Below are 20186 nucleotides of genomic sequence, written 5' to 3' on the forward strand. Positions count from 1 at the left end.
TAAAATTCATCATACTATATACATTACATATTATGTTTTTATGTTTAGAATTAATATTTGAATTTCTAAATAAATTTATTTGTCTGATTTAAGATGTAAGCTATATCACATTAAAAAATTTAATGAAATTTTAAAAAGTTTGAGAAAAGTTTTTTGAATTTATTTCACTGAGGAGTAATATGGATTTGTGGAACATAGGGTATATATTATTTATAAAAACATCAGATTTTTCTAAACATTTTTAATATTAACATTAACAAAAAATTTAATTTTTGTCAATAACATAAAAGAATTCATGGCACCCTTTTTCATTTAAGACCCAGGGACATATTCACCTCCCTTATTATATGTCTGATTTGACAACTAAATTTTGGACATCATAATACTTTAACTACAAACAACAGTAATTTCATAATAATTTCATAATTTTACCCTACAGCGGCCATAAAAATTTATTCACTTTAATAATTTAAAAGTTACAATGTTCCATCTTTATAAGCCATAAATTTAATTGATTTAATTAAATACATGATGATTCACTCTCTGCACAACTTTCATATGTCTGCTTACTCTGATTGGTACACATTATTATTAACAAAAACTCAGATATCTTATCAGTTTTTTAATTCAATTCATATTTATAATTAATTATAACAATATATTTTCATGAAGTAAATCAAATTATACACAACAGATTATTATAATTTTGGCATCAATAATTTGTTCCCTGAATATACAAAAATTTTTCTAATAATAAGGATTGAAAATAAAATTAAAGCTAACTTTATACGAAATAGTTTGAACTACTATTTAATAAGATTTTAAAATAGAGAATTAGGAGGCTATTCAACTATCGAAATTGAATATACACTTGCACTTGAACAACAAAAATACTGGATCCTTTTAAAATACAGACATATATTCTGAATATTGTAATTTTTAGATATTTGCTTATAAATAATAAAAACAAGAAACTTTTTTCTTTTTGCTTGTAAGTAAATGTTAAAAGGATTTTAGTTTCTTTATACTATTGGTATACATAGCTAAACTTAAAAATATCTATAATATAAAATAATCTTTGATTATATTATATTAATAGTTTTTACAAGTATAAAAATAAGGAAAATTGAAAAATTATCAAAGAATAATTTTAAATAATCTAAGCCATTAGAATAATTTTAAAGTATCCATTTTATTTTCATATTTATTTTTTCCCATTATTTATATATCTAATTTCTAAATGTAAAATTTATTCTTGGCCATTTCTTAATTATACAAATTCTCTTCAGAAAATTCGATTTTAAAATGGAACAAATTTATAATAATTAAATGTGGAGTAATAATTACCAGAGAGAATAATTTCGACTAATGTTCCATCAGAAACTTCGGAAGCAACATTTATTGGCAATAACAAATTTCCAGATTTGTATTCATGCCGGAAGAGAATTAAACGTTCATTTAATCTGTTCAGCCCATGATCTGGAAACTGTAAAAATTAAATTAAATTAAATTAAATTTTATTTTATTTTATTTTACATATTATATTTTTCTTAAAATTGAATCTAGTCTATTTTTAAAAAATTAATAATAATAATAATTACTTTTTTATTAATAAAATCACAAGCAAGATCTTTTAAAGTTTTTAAATTCAAATCAGCAATATTAACTGTGACAGTATCTTTGGCCAAACCAGACTGGAGAATAAAAGTTATCTCATCTGGAAGATTTAAAACTGGCAAATCCATAATCTGTAAAGAAATAAAAATATACTTTAAAGTAAATATGTTTATGTAAATTATTGTTATAATTATTTTACATTGGGCAGATGGCTAGCTACACAGTAAACTATCAACCCAATGATGTGAGAATCCAAGTTCAAATCTGCTCAAGTGCTTATCATTGACGAGAGATGGAAACTAATACACTCACAACCTTTCGAGCAACAGAACAGTATTTGAGAGATGGGAAATGACAACATCACCAGAGTTAAAATCAACATTACTGATTCCTTAACCATGATGTTGCAGACGAGAAATGGTGTTTTTAAACTGATGAAGGATGGGGAATAATACAATTTTTATTTTAAATATTTATAACAAAAACCAAGATATACTTTATTTTAGACTGTATTAAAAAAATTTTCTAATTTAAAATGACTAACATTTGATTCAATTCTACTTATTATAACTAACAATGTCAGTAGGTTAAATAAAAAATTCTACTAATATTAAAAAAAAAATAAGTAGGATAAAAGCAGTTAATTACGAATAAAATTTATACTTTTTTGAGTATTATTTTACATTTTTCTACACTGAAAAATAATTCATTCAACACTAAATTCACTCAAATTTACTTACCACATTCACTCAAGTTCAGAAGTCAATGCCTCAAAGTTTGCAAAAGTCATTACAATTCAACACATATTTTATTATTTGTCTAACATTCTTACAGTAGTTTCAATATGATTAGAAGCTCCGCACTGCTTTGAATCATATTGAAATAATTGTCAGAAAATCTATTGTAGAAAAATATAATAAAAATTCTGTGAAAAATACCTAATATTGATTCTTATTTTCAAATGTCATTATCTCACCTAAACTTCTTATCAATAGACAGGTATATAAACTTACATTATATAAATCTTCTTATATCTAAATGCATAAAGAAGGTAGAATTTTTCATAAAGTCTTTGTGGAATGTGTATATATTGAAAAGAAGATTGTACATAAGAGAAAAAAGAGACTTTTTTACTGTATAAAATTATTGAGAACAACCAGTATTGCAAAAATAAGCTCATTTTTTTATATCATTGGTGTCCCTTAAATAAAGAAAAATCTGTTTACTACAAGAGAAGATAAGTTTCACTTTTACAAAAAGCAGAATTCATTTTGATGCGCTTATTGAATTTATCATTTTTAAACCCCAAACAAGCAAACCATCTGTACGAATGCTATATAATTTATCAACAATAAGCATTGTTATTACGGTTATTTAATAATAGTAATTGTCTTTGTAATTATTAATATAATATCAATTATTATTAATAATAATCAATGAAATAATCTCACACAACTATAAAATTAGATTAAAATAAATGGTCTATATATTTTAAAAATAATGTCAAATTTAGTTTAATTTAATTACATATTTAAACTAGAATTAAAAATTTTATATCTTCGAAATAAATCCAATAAGATTAAGGGATAAGGAGACATTAACGGTGGGGCGTAACTAAGAAGTTGCAACGGTCTTATAAATTCTCTTCCGACTGCTTAAATAAAAATTAATGAATTTTACCCTTCAATAATCTATCATCTTTATTGAAAAATGAAGAAGAAGATAAATTATAAATGATAATTTTTACTGAATAAGTGAAGATAATATATTAAAAAAAGCATATTCAAAAGCAACACAGTATTTAAATAGCCAGAGAGAGAGAGAGAAAAAAAAAAAAAGGATAAGAATCACTCTGCATCCTAGATGGATCACAGCATCCTCGGGGCATTCTCACTAAACCTCTCCAGCATCCCCGATGACTGCTTTCAACATCTATTGATCTTTTCGACCCGACAAACAATCTAAATCTAAAAGACTCAAGCAAACTCAATTATCCTGCGAATTAAGGTTAAAATATTCTCCATTAAATGTATCTTGCATCCTCACTCATTGATTGACAACTACATCACACTTAACATAGTATATTACTTAAACATTTGTTATGATCAGCTTAATCTTCTTACATAAAACGCTTATAACTAGAACAATCGATAACATTAAAAAGTTTAGAGATAATTAGATATAGAAGATGAAATTCTCTTACGTTTCTCACGCTGAATCTCCCTTCGTCTTCTTTACAGGGTGGAAAGAACAAACATTATTGCCTCTCACTACAGCTAGATGGCACCACTTTCTATTAGAGTTATCATATACAAATTAACTGAGAAGCAATAACAATAAAATACAACACTTACAACAATAACAATAATTTTTTTAAAAAAATATNAAATTTTCTAAAAAGTTTTGTTGATAGTAAAACAATTTTATTACTCAAGTACCAAGAAGAACTAACAATAAAAGTTTATGATAATTCTAAAAAAAATAGCATTTAATTCATAAAATTCAATATTAAATTCGAACTTTATTTTATTTTTTCTCTTCTTTTGTACGGTTATTAACCTTTTGTAAATTTAATTATTCTGGATTCAGTTACATTTAACATCTGTTTATAACCAAGGCGAGAAGATCCACTTTACAAGTGTTAATTACTTTTTTTCAGGAAACAGAAATTAATATCTTCATGATAAAACTTGAAGAATTGTTTCCTTCTTTCCACTTTCTATGCTCCTATTTAACTTGAAAATAAATCTTCATCACTGGAGAGAAGTAATAATAAACTCAAAAACAAATTAATTTAACAAAAACAAAAAATTGAAAACTTTATTATACTCCCCTCCTTTTTTTTATTTATTGCTCTTTGTTTACAGCATGATTAATTATTAATAAATTGTGTTTCTATCTCATATTACCTATAAAACAATTAATCATTTAGCTATCAATTGTACTGTACTGTAGTACATATAATTATATTGTAGACATAATGTTGTTTTTTTAAACTTTAAACGCGATTAAGTAGGCCAACAATATAAGTAAATAATAGTTGTAATTATATAATTTATTAATTGTATATGCAATCAATACCCTTAATTATAATTGTTAGCTAGTATTGTTGGTACGATTAATTGTATTGTTAAAGTTCAAAAAAACGTAAGTAATTGTTAAGTGTAATAATTGTATACATAACACAATTGATAATTGTGCTAATTAAACAATTAATTGCGTTGTTAAAATTTAAACACTAAATTACGATACAATACGATCAATTGTTAATTAATTAATGTGTTGTAAACACAATACTTTCTAAACTTTAACAAGTGTCTACGATTACTTCATTTAACAAGCAGAAAAAGTTGCTATAAAGTTAATTATGTTTACACGATTAATATTTACTGCAATCAAATGTTGTTTCGTGTTTTCCAGACATTAATCCTCTTCTCCAGACTTAAATAATGTTGCTCCAAATCTCAATTGACAGTTTAACTACGTTTTGCTAATTGGAATCGGTTGCTACTGGATTAAATTAAATCTTTTTTTTTATTATTATTATTAAACTTACCGAACTAAATTAGATATAATTCATTTAAATAGATATTCTTGGAGTTATTCTTCAGTCGCCTGAAGATCCGAGTGCTCGTGCTTACAAGAAATTTCGATTGGATTTGAAGAATGAAGAATTGATTCCCTAGTTTTATAACTCTGTCTCGATGAAAAATAATGGATAAATTTACCGTTACAACAGAATTTTTCACAAATATCATTTGTTTTGTAGGCTGATTTATAGAAGAAATTTATCTCGCGACACTCGACGCTTGTATAATGTCTAGCACTGGACAGTATGTCGCAATATGTGTCTGCGAGGATCAAGAAGATTAAAATAGGCTCCAGATCAGCAGAGGATTTACAAGACATAAAAAAAAAAACAAAAGAAAAACTGGTGCCATTACATCTAATATAAATGAAAGACGGCTCTTATTGCACATCACATAACTTGGCGCCGTTGATTCTGTAAATTTAAAAAAAGAATGACAATTCAGTAAAGGTTACTAACCTAACGGTTGTATTATTAAATGGGTGGGGGTGTACGAACAGAGAAAAATGCAACCGTAATAAATAAAAATATCTAATTTTGTTATGAAGATGTATCCATGTAATCAGTTAATAAGAGTAAATATGGACCCTTCTACCATAACTCGACCATTGTAGGTAACGTTGTTATGCCAACAAGTGTAGTTGAAGACGTTCTGTACAATGAATAATATTTCATAAAAGTTTCCTGAACTGTAGGAGGTATGTATTACATTCTTCTTTATTTTTATAGTTATTGCAGAAACATATTACAGAAGTGCATTGTGCTGTTGTAAAATAACACCAAGTTACGTCTACAACGCATTTAATTGTTTATACAACACAACCGTTAATTAATTAGCACGATTAATTGTGTTGTTAATACTTAAACAAAATTAAGACACAATACAAAGTGATTAAATATGGATTAATGGTGTTGTAAACACAGTACTTTAAACTTTAACGATGTTAAGATCGAAGATTAAAGTCAATAGAAGTAATGTCTTGTCAATTTAATAATGTTAATGAGGGTTGTAAAAGGAAAATTTCCTAATTTTATAGCCTCTTCTCTATGAAAAATATTGGATAGAATTACTTTTCGTATTTATCAACTTATATTTATTAGATATATATAAGCCTATGAAGCCTATTTAGTTTAAAATAAAGATTTTGTAATAATTTTTCCCCCCGGCTGTGATATAACAGAGAGTAAATATGGCGACCGGTCAAAAATATGACTCGCCCCAAGATTTTTACTTTTTTGGGGGGGCCTCGAAACGTCGAGAAATACAGAAAAAAAAAAATTGGGGATCTTTCCTTTCTGTATGGATATTAATGTGTGTGGGAGAGCGATTATGTTCACTCACTTCGAAGCTTAAAAATTCTTGTGCCTTTTGCCGAAATTTTCTGAAATTTTGCAGGGAGGTTTGTGTATTAGGTGGCTCGATGCTATTAAATTTTGGTGGTTAAAGGTCGAGGGAGTTGACGTGTCGTACCTCGAGTGGGGTCGGACTTATTGTTGTCGTTTTTAGCATTTACAAATTTTTATAAAACTCGTCTCTATCTACAAAATTAAGCTTTTTGCCATTTTATAATTCAAATAGTTCTTTGTTAAATAAGATCTTACAACAGACGGAGCCACACACAATTTTAACTTTTTTGCCGAGAAAGTTATGCAACCCGTTGGTGGATTTTTCAACAGTACTCTATAGAGCGATAAAAATAACTTTCTTGTTTCACATTCGGTGACATTCTGTACATTTATAATACAAATCTATTAAATTGTGTAAACACATAGGCCTAAATACATTTTTCTTAGATTTGTTACTTTACACTATCGAAATACTGTATTAACGTTTCGTTATTGGTACGAGGAGAAACGTTAAAATCTCAATAGAAACCTGGAAAATAGCATTAGTATTATGTAAATTTTCAATATAAAATTGTAAAAATTAATTATTTTAATCCCTTGTCGATTGGTTTAGCATTTAATTAAGTTAAACAAGTTTCATATCGATTTGCATATTAATTAAAGGAATAATAATTGTTTGAAGCTGAATTAACAATTAACGTTTTGTTAATTCCTGTTTGGATTCGGATATAACTCGAATGTTATTATTTTAATATATGTTACCATTCGAAATACAATAATAATTAAAAGTGATAAAGGTCAAAGGTGAAATATTACTGTATTCAATTTAAATTTTTTTAATTTTAAGCAACTTAATACAGTAATTTTGAGCTAGAATTTGGTTTAAAATCTGATATGGGGCTTAATTTTCGTTATAATACACGGTCAAACCTCCCCCTATATAACCATTTGCAAAGCATTAATGAATACTTGCGTGTGACGGATCTTCTCCATAAATATTAAATTGAGGATTCTTCCGTATCTGTGAATTACTAAATAAATGTGGGTCTACCTGTCTGTCTTTGTATGTGTGTGTTCTAGTTAGAGGTTTAGTACAGTTATACTTTCTAGTTAAAGTTTATCTTATAGTTGCTATGATCTACAGCACTATTGGCTAGTACAGGGGTGAATAAAGCTGTACGTATTCTAATTTGGGCCTCCCTAATATCTATTCTAATTACACTAGTCTACTGCAAATGATATCGTTATCATCGAATCAGGTGACTTTAAAATTCAAAATTGTATGTAGACCTCGTTACCTTACATAATTCTTAACGTTTGAAGTTCTTCAGTTCAATGCCGCACTCGTTTTACCGTCAAACAAGTAGCGCTAAATTAAAGTTCGGCTGTGCATTCGCTAAGAAATGCAACGTGACACGACGACAACTTCGTTTCCCGATGAACATCAATAGGCTTTGTTAAATAGACAAGAAAAATTTGCTATAACAAAATGGCTTCCGTTTATTAAGCATCTGTTTTTTTTTCTAAGTTTTATCGAAAGTAATGCCGATCAGACACACAGACGAGCGTAGAAATCGTTATAAAGATAATTAAATCGTGTACTAAACACTTAAGATAACAAGTAAATACGATCGAAAGCTCTAAAAGAAGTATTTCTCCTTGTCAAGAAAATGATATATTTACATTTACGATCTAAATTATGAAGAAAATAAAACAATAAATTAACTTTTTTTTGCGATTTTTAAACTAAATCTAACGATATTTTATTATTAAAAACTTATTATATTTTTAACTATTATAAAATGGCAAAAAGGATTCATTTCGAGTGTAAGGATGGGTTTTATAAAGAATTGAAAATGCTAATAACCAGTAAAATCGTCATTAAGTTCGACTCTACTGGTGATATACACGACCTCCATTATCTCCCCACCTCCTCAACCTTTAATCACCAAAATTTAACAGCATCGATCCCTCTAATACACAAACCTCCCTGCAAAATTTCAGAAATTTTCGACAAAAAGCACAGAAGTTATTAAGCTTCGAAGAGGGTGAACAAAATCGTATCACATACATACTAACATACAGAAAAAAAACCTACGAATTTTTTTTGCATTTCTCGACGTTTCAAGGTATCTTGAGTCCAAAAATATACAAATTTTCGGGGTCATACTTTCCCTCTGTTATATATAACATCCGGAAAAGTAAAAACTGTAAAAGAACACAAATAGTGAAACAAGAAACATGTTTGCCTATGTTAAACTCAGTATAATATTTCTTTATAGGAACTTGAAAATACAAAAAAATCAAAAAAATAAATAAATAAAATAGAAAAGAAAAGAGGAAATATGAAACAAAACTAAAGAAAATAAGTCGAAAAAAATCAAATAAATTCGATTTTCTCCTGTACTTTTTTTACTTACTTATCTGGAAATCTTTACTAATTAAATAATATTTTTGTGTCCTACATTCAATATACCGAAATTGGAAAAAAATGTTAAGAAATAGACAACAAAATATACACCGGATGGACTAAAAATTAGTTAACCAATCACTATCCAAAATTCAAATAATTAAATACTTAATCGTGTTACTTAAATAATGTTTCCATCGATTTTGTGAAAGAAAACACGGTTAATCGACTTTTGAGCCATCCTGTATATAAAATAGTAAATTCTTACGAAATTAATTAATGAATTTTTTAAAAATTTTAATCGTGTTCGTTAAATATTAAGTAAATTTACATAAAAATAAATAAATAAATAAATAAATAATCGATTGGATGAGGTAAAGGTCGGCCCAAAAATCACTTAACTGTGTTTTATGTGTTATAAACACGCTTGTAGATGTAAATCTCAAGCTGATAATAACGCTTTTATTTTACGAAATTTCTGAAAATATTAAAGAATGATTATAATGTAGAATATATGATGGAAATTTAACCTTTCAATGGTTAACTAACTTTTGAGAGCATATATTTTAATTATTACGTAAAATAATTAAAATATATGCTCTCCATCTCAAATTATTAGTGCCTTGCCCCTGTACATCATACTTTTCCCGATAACAACAGAGTCGTGCCGGTCATCCATGTAACCCCGTTCTGGGGTAAATAAACTTTTGAATTGAAAGCACGTGACTTTCCTTCCAGACCGGAAGTTCATATATAATTGATCGGGGACTTCTGTCCCTACTCTTTCCACATCTGGTCTCGGCTTTCGTCTATCCAACACCGTTCTCGAGATTAAGGAAGGACAGACAAATAAACCGAAGCCAGTTGAAATTTGTATTTGGTTAATTGGGCTGCAATTTTTTCAAATTTCAGCGCCCATATATTTAATTATTAATTAATTTATTTAGTAAATAATTTAACAATAATAAACGGAGTCTGGTATACACTAATTGCATTTTTCTTTTTAGATTTATTATAAAATTTTTTCCAATTTTCGTCTCAACTTTTCTAATATGAAATTTTTTTTATGGTTTCAATCATCAAAAATGCAGCTAAATTACTGAATTTTATTATTATTATCTTATTTTATTTTCTTATATACAGTGTATAATATATATATATTCTTTGCAATGTATAAGATCAGATGAAATTTTTTCTATTTTTATCGAAAACAATCTCTCTTTTCAGTATTTTTCTCTTGTTTCTAACAAAATTTCGTCCTGTATATTTTATGTGAAATTGTAAAACTGAGTTTTACAACTTCTGAGAAAAGAAAAAAAACATCGTTGTATTTTGATTTTTAAAAAATTCTTTTTGAAAGTTTCTTGTATTTTTTTACAAAAGAAACACATTTTTTTTAAACAGAAAATTCGTGTATTCTCGCCAGCAAAAGATATTTTTATTTTACAATTTCTTACAAGAATTTGTTGTACTTTTATAAGAGAAAAAATAGGAAAAAAGCATATGTATATATANCCACATTGTCGTCCGGCTGTCTGTCTTTCCTTAATCTGGAGAACGATGCTTAATAGATAAAATTCGAAACAATATATAAAAAGCTTGGGGGCAGAACTCCCCGATTAACTATATACGAACTTCCTGTCTGAACAGAAAGTCACGCAATTTCAATTTAAAAATTTCTCCCCGGAAAGGAGTTACATAGACGACCCGCACGACTCAGTTGTTATCGGGAAAAGTATAATTTACGGAGGCAATGCGCTACTAATTTGAGATCGAGAGCGTATATTTTAAATTAAATAAATTAAAAATATGAATAAAAATTGTGATGATGCCACAAATAATTTTTGCTCGTATTAATTAAATTATTTAAAAATTCATTATAAAAAAATAATACCTATTTTTATGCTTTATTCGTGAAATGTGTCATTTGAAGGAAATTTAATTTTGAAATTTTCTAGAATTGTAATTTTATGGAAGGAGCTATCCAATCTATACTTTACTTTCAATCAAATCTTCATTTTTGTAAAAGAAATTTTGGTTTTTTTTTTCTTCATTTTTCCACGTTTTTCCATTTTGCCTGTTTTTCTATTTTGATACTTTTTGTAAATTTAATCGATGCTTTCAACGTTTCAGTTTATGGAAGGAGCTATCCAATCTATACTTTACTTTCAATCAAATCTTTATTTTTGTAAAAGAAATTTTGTCTTTTTTTTTCTTTCTTCATTTTTCCACGTTTTTTCCATTTTGCCTGTTTTTCTATTTTGATACTTTTTGTAAATTTAATCGATGCTTTCAACGTTTCAGTTTATTGAACGTTATCATTTGCCAATCTTATTACTTTTCTTTTTCCTTCCACAAAATTCAAATATGTTTAGATTTATATAATATTAAAATAATTTAAATCGAATCGTTTTTCGTCACTCCGCAATTTTATATTCTTTGTATAAAATTCTAATATTAAAATTTCAAAATTTAACTTATTTTCGCTTGAATTGCCTCTCTATTTACTAATCGAATTTAAGGCTTTTTTTACACTTAGTTTGTATTCTATAATGTAAACTAGTATGGTCAAACCTCTGGACAATGGCCACTGACGAGAACATAAGAAATGGTCGTTGTTTGCAGGTTGTTTCGCATGCAATTTTGTTTCAAAAAAAAGTTATTGTAAAAAGTAGTCGCTGTATAAAGGTAACCGTTGTTGAGAAGTAGCCGTTATTGTAAGATCGACTGTACTTATTGATTAGTTTGGTGGCATACAAACTAGTTTAGAGCTTGGTTTTGCGGCATATAAACTAGTTTAGAGCTTGGTTTGGTGGCGTATAAACTAGTTTAGAGTTTGGTTTTGCGGCATATAAACTAGTTTAGAGCTTGGTTTGATGGCGTATAAACTAGGTTAGAGCTTGGTTTGGTGGCATATAAACTAGTTTGGAGCTTGGTTTGGTGGTGTATAAACTAGTTTGGAGCTTGATTTGGTAGCGTATAAACTAGTTTGGAGCTTGGTTTGGTGACATATAAACTAGTCTAACGGTTTTATTTAGTCGAGATAAATTCGTTTAGCGTGCTTAGATTGGTGGCCAGCTATGTTAAAAATAGAATAGCTCTAATTATCTTTTTGTATATTCGACGTGACATCCTACATAAAATATTCTACTTAGAAATTCTAGTAGACTTGTTCAAAGAGAGTTTAATATGAAACTTTTATTATCTAAATATTATAATTTAAAGGCAGTGTTATTGATTTTTTTAAAAATATATATATATATTAATAGCTTAATGTCAACAGTAAATTATTACAAACTTTAACTTTTTTTGCTTGTTAATAATCAAGAATTTAATAACATTCCAAATTCTTGAGTAAAATAAAAAAAAAATTTAATCATAAAAGTAAACATAAATCGCGTTAGAAATGTTTAATTTGCAAATTTCTATCAAGGTCGTAATAAATTTCAGGAACACAATCGATATAAAACACCTAAAGTTTTATATAATACAGTAACAGTATAAAATATTAAAAGAATTTTATAAAATAAAATATTTATAACTTGTTAAAAATTCAAGAAACTTTGACGAATTTTAAGAAAATTCATCAAAGTTTCTTAAATTTTTTCTTGAAAGTTTCTTGAAAAAAAGTGAGATATAAATTATTAAAAATTCATCAAAATTTTGAATTTTCTAGAATAAATTTCGGTTATAAAAATTTACATTTAAAAAAAAAACAAAGAAAATTAAATGGAAAAATATTTTTAAAATAAAAAATTGTAATTATTGGAAACTTGACAGAATCATATTCTAAAGAGAAAGAAAGAAAGAACAAAAAAAAAAAAAACCTTGCAACGTATTCAAAACTTAAAAATTGATAGCTTTTAAATTCTTCTCTTCTCCTCGTTGAATTTTAATCTATAGAAAAAAGTAAATTTCTTTTAAAACAAAAATATAAAAATAAAAACATTTTTAAATATCGAAATCTTTCTAGAATTATTAAATTAAAGGGAATTTACTTTTATATTTTGACGTCACGCGCTTCTTCCATTGTTTACTTATTTATTCACATCGCTATTCTTAAGAATATGTTTTGACATTTCGCAGAGACCATTTTTTGAAGCTTAATCAAATCAATCTTCGATTTATCCCTTTAAAAAAGACCTCATAAAATATTTTTTAAAAAATCAAAAATTTCATCTATTCACATAAATGTAAGGATTATAAACTGATATTTTTTTTTTATATATCAATTTTTTAAACGGGGATTAACCGTGTCCTTTTCCTCTTTCTTTAGTTACTCGCGATGCTTAGATGCATCAGCATCATTCGCTGATATCAGAATAATGTTTTTCTTCCATGTAAATTCTCATATTTATGTAAGGTTTCTTTTAGAATAGGGGGATTATCTGTCCTTTATTCTTGGAAAATAAATTTCGTGTTCCTAATCTCCATTCGGACAATTCGGGCAACCTTAACAAGATGGGATTACGTTTCTCTACATTCTCTTGCTTATTAACTTTATTGATCTGTAACTCAATAAAATAAAATAAAATAAGGTCTTTCAATAATGGTACTGTAATATCTTCATCTGAATTCTTTATATTACTTCCTAAACGAGATGAAATTTATTTTATTTTATTTTTAATATTAAAAGAATCCTTCCTCCCCTTGGCTACATCGAAAACACTACCTAATGAAACTTCTTCCTTATTATTATTATTATTATTTTTTATTAAACTGTAATTAACACATGGTACATATTTCAGTTATACTAATCAACTTTTTATAATGTGAAATCTCTCTAAATTAAAATTTTCTCGTCAGTTTAACAATCATTTCTGAGGTGGAAAACACACGTCTAAAGAATAAACTATACATATCTACCCGACATAGGTTGATTACGCTCCTGCGTATTTAACTGTACAAAAAAAATTACCTCGTAACCGGTTACGGATGTACATATTTCGTTCATCTACAGATGTACATTTTAGGCTACTTTTTTTACGATGGAATTCACACTAGTATTTCCGTAGGTGACCACATCTCTTGTTCCTTTCGGCAGTTTAAAACTGAGTCTCTATCGTCGTCTACACCCACCAAAGTCGTAGCGCTTGTAGCACCCGAAACGTGTCTTGGGCTAGGATCGATCGGGTTACTAACGTGCACCACAGGAAGGCTCACTTTCCTGGAAGGTTTTTTGGGGTGTCCGTACCAAGAAGGATCGTCGCACTTGAAGAGTGATAAGCTTCCAGATCTTCCTTTCTTCGAGTAATTTCTCCTTGTCCCTATTCGGTTAACAGATAACGGTTCTAACTGGTGATGATCGCACGACACTTGAACTTGCGAGGGGCAACTTATGCTCGAAGTAGAAACTGTCGATTCGGATAGAGCGTAGAGAGATTTGTCGTGTTGAATCTGCTTATTTTGGAAGTAATCTCTACACGGGGACAGTACACTTAACAAAGAATGAAGATAGAACGTCGAATATATCCAGCTTATAATTGTTTTATTTATCAAAAATACACCTATCTGTAAAAATGCGATAATTGATGTCGGTAACAATATAATTCCGGCTAGAAAATAACTTACAGCTGCCATTGCTATTGGACTGCTTAATCTGGAAAGGCTATAAACCAACGCTCCTTCTTTATCGTCTTGGGGAGAATTTCGATAAGAGGTACCATATCTGATAGATAAATCCACCGATAGACCAGTTGTTACAGTAATTAAAACGGTTTCTACCGTTTGCAACCTCCACTCTAGGATTATAAATGAAGCCAGTGTAACTAAAACAACCGAAGTGGTTGTAACAATTAAACAAAAAGCAATCAACAGATTCATTGTCGTGACGAGTAACGAAAGTGATACTGCACCCACAGCAACTCCAATTATGGCTAGAGTACCACTTGATAAGTAAGATTGAAGATTATAAAAGTCCATGTCACTAACGAACCAACCGTTCTTCATTCCTGCGGGTGCATCTTTCAGAGCAGATTTCATCCAATTATCAACGGAAGTAACGAATTCTTTGATTTCTTCATAAGTGCCCGTAGAAGACACTGTGCTCCCGTATTCTATAACAATAGCTCCAACGTCACCCGTCTCTTTAGAAAATCTGGGACCGGCAACACCCGACGTGAAGATGTAACTCGGGGTATAATGCAGAATGCCGATAATTTCACCAATGCATAAATTGAAAACGTCGGCCGAGTAAGGAAATTTTGACGTCTGACAACACGGGGTCCTATTCTGATGAGACACACCGTCCACGCACATTCTCTCCATCCAATATTTGAAATTTTCAATGAAGCAACTAGATTTTGGCATTTGAGAAGTCGGCTTGCAAAACGTTTGATTGTGCAACTTCTTACAAAATGACAGTAGCCATTCTTGAGACTCTCTAGAAGTTATCAGGAAACTGCGATCCACGACAAGATTTCCACGATCGTGAGGATTAAGATAGTGTCCATTATCCACGGGTAACACGCCCCACACTATCCTAATCGGTAAATTGTGATATGTCTGATGATCGGATTCTTTCTCGTACCAGAACAACTGCTTAAGAAGTAAATCGTATTTTTCGAAGGGGTGTTCGGACCCAAATATTTGCATCTCTTTGCTGATCGGTAGCAACAGAGCCGGTTGAAAGAATACAACGACTGCACTCCCCATAGCCAGCGAGGTGAGTATTATCAGCCAAAACCATCTGGGTTTGATGATGAGACACGGAAGTATTTTCTCAAAAAAGACCCTGGAAGAATCCGTGAAACCGTAGTGAAATTTCCATAAGATATTGCAACCGTAAGAGCACCATTGAAATTTTTGGAAATAAGGAAGATAGATGCCAAATGGAGGAATGCAGATGCAACACGTGCTAGAGAACCATCTGTCTATAATGATGAGTGATGCTGGAAGCCAGATTAAAGTAAGAAGCATATTTACGATCACCGCTGTGCCTGTAAATATACTAAAAAAAGAAAGAATATTTAGAAATGATTAAATATCTTCATAAAAATCGAAACGAATCGTTAATGGCATTCATAAATGTACAAAAATATTTTTGCTTAATTTATATAGTTGTCATCTGACAATTGAGCAGATCGGCTCGTTGTTTAGATTAATATACAAATAAATCTTACCTAAAACATCTGACGACAGTAACGCTGCTGCACATGTTACTATACAAAGCTGCAGCGATTGTAATATTGTTAATCAACATGGACGGACAGAATTGCTGGAGAGTATCTCGTACAATTTTTGTCGTTATTCCATTTGACTTATCCGTCTTTATCGATAACCACGTCTTGCTATAAACAAATACGTCTGTCGTAACTATAACTGTAATAATAATAATAATAATAATTTTAAAAAATGGCAATATAAACGTAATTAATAGTAATTAAATTGAATTAAATTGTCCCCTTACCGATTAGAATAATAACCGACAGGACATTCATCAGAGGAAAATACGGTATCCTAAACACCGCTGTGTACACGAAGTAAGTGGTTCCTAGAGCGGATGTCAAGGCAATAGCTGTCATTAACGTCAACAGGAATGATGTAGTGAACATCCAAATACACAAAAACACAACGAGTACAGCTATAATTGCGAAAATGGCGTCGTGGTAGAGCCCGTGTTCTAGTAAAACGTGCTTCAATCCAAATTCCATCCCTATAACCTCCGTCACCCCATCTGTAAGTTCTTTCTGTTGAAGATCGTAATAGTAATCGAGGGATTCGATCCCCTGATGAATGGGTAGGAAGACTGTGGTGTAAGTTAAAACAGAAGATATAGAAGATTCGTCTCCGCGTTTGGAAATCAGAAATTTGGAATCGGCCAAGAAGTGTAGGATGTTATAAACCGCATTATGTCGAGTGCATTCGTGAGGTACACCCCCGCACAAGTTAGGATTACTGGTGCAGTCGTGGCTTAGTTTTAAATCGTGATAAAAGCCCGCACAATTTTTCAGTACTTTCAGAACGTAGGAGACGTCGTCTCGTGTGATGTCTTTGCAGTAGGAATGATTGGTGAGGAGGGCCACATAATTGGGAAGAGACCAACTTCGACAGCAGTCGTGAGATCCGTCGTGGCTGCAGAGATCGATGAAGTGTGCATCGTTCCTCAGCTTCTTATAATCAAGATCGCAGATAGATAACAACGATTTCAGAGTAAAGAGATTGCTGTTTTCTACAGAAGACTGAAAAACGACACGAACGTTCCCTCTTCCTAAAAAAAAATCGATGGAGCCAAAATAGAATTAATATTCTTCCAACTATAACTTTGCTCGACTAAATAATCTTATCGTTAAGCAAATTGTAATGAATTTAAATTAGTTTTATTCACCTGGATCTTTACAGAAAAAATTGGATCTGTCGTTAGCTTGGTTGTTCTTCATTCTACCATTTATGAATTCGTTGAGGCTTTCCTTCTCATTCTCTAGAATAATGGTGGTTGCATTAGCGGATAAAGGAGGCAAGTACGATCTACTGTCATCCCTCCTGGATGTAATCTGATTTTCGTTTCTGGTCGGATACATGCTGAGAGATCCGTTCCAACCGGAATTTTCCATCAGGTGCTTCCATGCTGTGGTTCTCTGAGACAATTCGGTACCACGTGATTCGAAACCCTGAAATTTAACCAATACATTAGATTATTTTGCCCGCAAACGATCAATCTCGAGTAGAATGCACCAGACTGTACCAATATCGGATCTTTAAACGAAGGAAAACCGAATGATAGAATGGAGGTTATAGTGAAGACGAACGACAGGCAGCCGGCTCCCAAAATAATTACGACTGGAAAATTGGATAATTGTCTTGCATACCTAATTATAAAAGATAATTGTTATTAACGCATAAATTAATTTGCATATTACTATTAATTTTTTACTTTACCAATTTATTGCCATTTTGCCTCCTTCGGTAGCCTTTCCACAAACATCGAAATGAAGTTTCCTATTTTAAAAAAAAATTCAACGTAGGTTATAAAACACGATTATATTTGTTCATAAATAAAATTAAATAAAACAGGTGACTTAATAAAAAAATTTACGTATTTACTTAGTTTTTCACGGGGGATACATAGATGACACGCACGACTCGGTTGTTATCGGGAAAAGTATGATTTACAGGGGCAAGATACTGCTAATTTGAGATCGAGAGCATATATTTTAAATTAAATAAATTAAAAATTGCAGCCGTTTCAGAAATTTTTGCGCGTTTCTATTGGAAAACTTCAATCGTTACGCTGATTAAATAAAACAATTCGCTTTAAAAATGTCGTCAGGCAAATTTCACACAATCGTCCGAAAATTAATTAAAATTATAGTTTCATGAGCAGATGAACATGGAAATAGTAAATTGTATTTTCTTTTAATGAGTCGTTCGAAGCTGAAATAATGTCAATTTAATATTGATTTAACCATTTGAAGCGTGATAATCATTTTGTAAAGCCATCTAATCCACATTTTTCTTATAATTTAGACATTTTTTTTTTTCAAAATTAGAAATATTTTATTAGTTCGTATACCTTACTTGTGATTTAATTTGTACATAAAAAAAGGTTTTTTCTTCCTGTATGTTTTTTCTTCCATAATAACAACTGTAACCTACTTTTGCACCTCCCATATATGCTCTCCATCTCAAATTTGTTGTGGCTTGCCCCTGTACATCATACTTTTCCTTTAACAGTAGAGTAATGCCAGTCATCTATTAACTGCTTTAAGAGGAAGTTTTTTTGAATTGAAATCACGTAAATTCCAGTTTAGACCGGAAGTTCGTATGTAATTAATTGAGCCTCCTGCCCTATCTGGCATGGACTTTCTTCTATCTAATACCGTTCTCGAGATTTAAAAAGGACAGATAAACAGACAGACAGAAAGGTGGACGGATGACATTGGGAATTTATCTACAATTTTTTTTCAAATTGCAGCCCAATTAATAGTTTTTTTCTATGATTTTATCAAGTAAACCAACGATGCCGCCTGGGCGCTTGTTTGCATTCATTTTAAGTTTGTTTGGTTTTTGTTATGGCAACGCAACACTTGGGCGATCTGCCTAGGGGGAGATGACTTCCGGGAGGTTTTTTTAGGGGAAACTGGTCCCTATTTAGTCGTTACGGACGTGGAGAAAACACGGAAACGTGGCCAGCCCGTCCGAGCGAGGCACGAACCCACGACCGAACTCCCAGTGTTCAGGTTACAAAGACCCCTTGGCCACTGGTAGACACACCATTCATTTTAAGTGATTACTTTACTTATATCTTAATTATTTTTATTTTTAATAGCATAAAAATTTTCTATTGTTAACTTAGACATCTATTTACATATAATTTTAGTTTTTATACAGAATTACAAGTAACAGATAATGAAATTTGATGGTTTTTTTGATAAAATTCTATCAGATTAGTCGAGTTTTTGTACCGATAAAACAGATTTCTGAATTGAAAAATTAATATATCTGGAAGATATGAAGAGAAAAGGAATATCGTTATCAAGAGTCATCAGATGATAAATTATTTGAAGCTTATCTTTAAGAAAACCTAACCAAAGATGCCGATATATTAATAAAATGGATGCAAACATTTTATAATCCATTAATGTACAGTATATGAGGTAAAAAAGCAGAAAAATCTAGGGAAATCAAAGCAATTTTATGTCTAGTGGGCCTAGTCCTATGGGATCACAATGAACATAAGGGAAATGCTTATTAGTTCAGCCATTTAGTCCTATAAGAAAAACGAGCTGATGACAAAAAAAGTCAGAAATTGTGACATCACACGTTTTACTATAATTTGAATACAGTATTAATGAATTATTTATAACGCCTGGAAGCGAAATCTTTTATTTGTAGCTAGGCCAATTGGGCGCTTATTTACTTAAAAGAATAATTAGACGTAACCAAAAATAATTCTGAATTTTTTTAATTANACAATTAATTGGAAGATTAAAAGGTAGCGTGCGATTCGTCCGTTTATGTCCTGTTTTAAATTCTTGACCAATCGCCGTTTAGATAAGCGCTAAAAGCTTTGTAAATGTTTTATCTTCATGTTTTATGGAGAACTGCCTATATACGGGAAAAATTTTTGTTTTATTTACCATGGTTTAAAGTTATTTATTTGTAAAAAGTGCACATTTATTAAAGAGAGAATGTCATATCTACATGTAAATAATAAATTTTGAATGATTAAACTATGAATTTTTCCCCCTTTTCTAGTTATTTAAACTTTATTTCTGAGCTTAA

The 20186-nt window shown here is 30.0% G+C and overlaps 2 protein-coding genes across 5 annotated transcripts in view; both read right to left on the reverse strand.

The window, feature by feature from the left end:
• Positions 1 to 3992, reverse strand: part of LOC111626682 (serine/threonine-protein kinase D1-like) — a 34028-nt gene extending 30036 nt beyond the window's left edge. The window contains exons 1-4 of one of the 2 annotated variants that reach the window (XM_023370162.1): positions 3821 to 3992; positions 2358 to 2515; positions 1602 to 1748; positions 1348 to 1486 (exon numbers count right to left, since the gene is read on the reverse strand). In XM_023370162.1, coding sequence (XP_023225930.1) covers positions 1348 to 1486; positions 1602 to 1745 — 283 coding nt within the window. In that variant the 5' untranslated portion in view covers positions 1746 to 1748; positions 2358 to 2515; positions 3821 to 3992. The remainder of the gene's footprint in view (positions 1 to 1347; positions 1487 to 1601; positions 1749 to 2357; positions 2516 to 3820) is intronic. The other variant, XM_023370160.1, reaches the window with a different exon arrangement.
• An 8794-nt stretch (positions 3993 to 12786) lies between these two features.
• Positions 12787 to 20186, reverse strand: part of LOC111626683 (protein dispatched homolog 1-like) — a 29703-nt gene continuing 22303 nt past the window's right edge. Inside the window, exons 1-9 of one of the 3 annotated variants that reach the window (XR_002756913.1) lie at positions 18475 to 19844; positions 17841 to 17900; positions 17647 to 17770; positions 17290 to 17572; positions 16372 to 17172; positions 16085 to 16283; positions 13882 to 15912; positions 12962 to 13093; positions 12787 to 12860 (exon numbers count right to left, since the gene is read on the reverse strand). Coding sequence is in view for 2 of the 3 variants with exons in the window: in XM_023370163.1 (XP_023225931.1) it covers positions 13959 to 15912; positions 16085 to 16283; positions 16372 to 17172; positions 17290 to 17572; positions 17647 to 17770; positions 17841 to 17900; positions 18475 to 18653 (3600 nt within the window). In the remaining variant the exon portion in view is untranslated. Of the gene's footprint in view, positions 12861 to 12961; positions 13094 to 13117; positions 15913 to 16084; positions 16284 to 16371; positions 17173 to 17289; positions 17573 to 17646; positions 17771 to 17840; positions 17901 to 18474; positions 19845 to 20186 lie in introns of those variants that run through there. The other 2 variants (XM_023370163.1, XM_023370164.1) reach the window with 2 other exon arrangements.

The sequence above is a fragment of the Centruroides sculpturatus genome, unplaced genomic scaffold (assembly GCF_000671375.1).
Source record: "Centruroides sculpturatus isolate CEXI.00-Female unplaced genomic scaffold, Cexi_2.0 scaffold451, whole genome shotgun sequence".
In the NCBI taxonomy this organism is placed as follows: Eukaryota; Metazoa; Arthropoda; class Arachnida; order Scorpiones; family Buthidae; genus Centruroides; species Centruroides sculpturatus.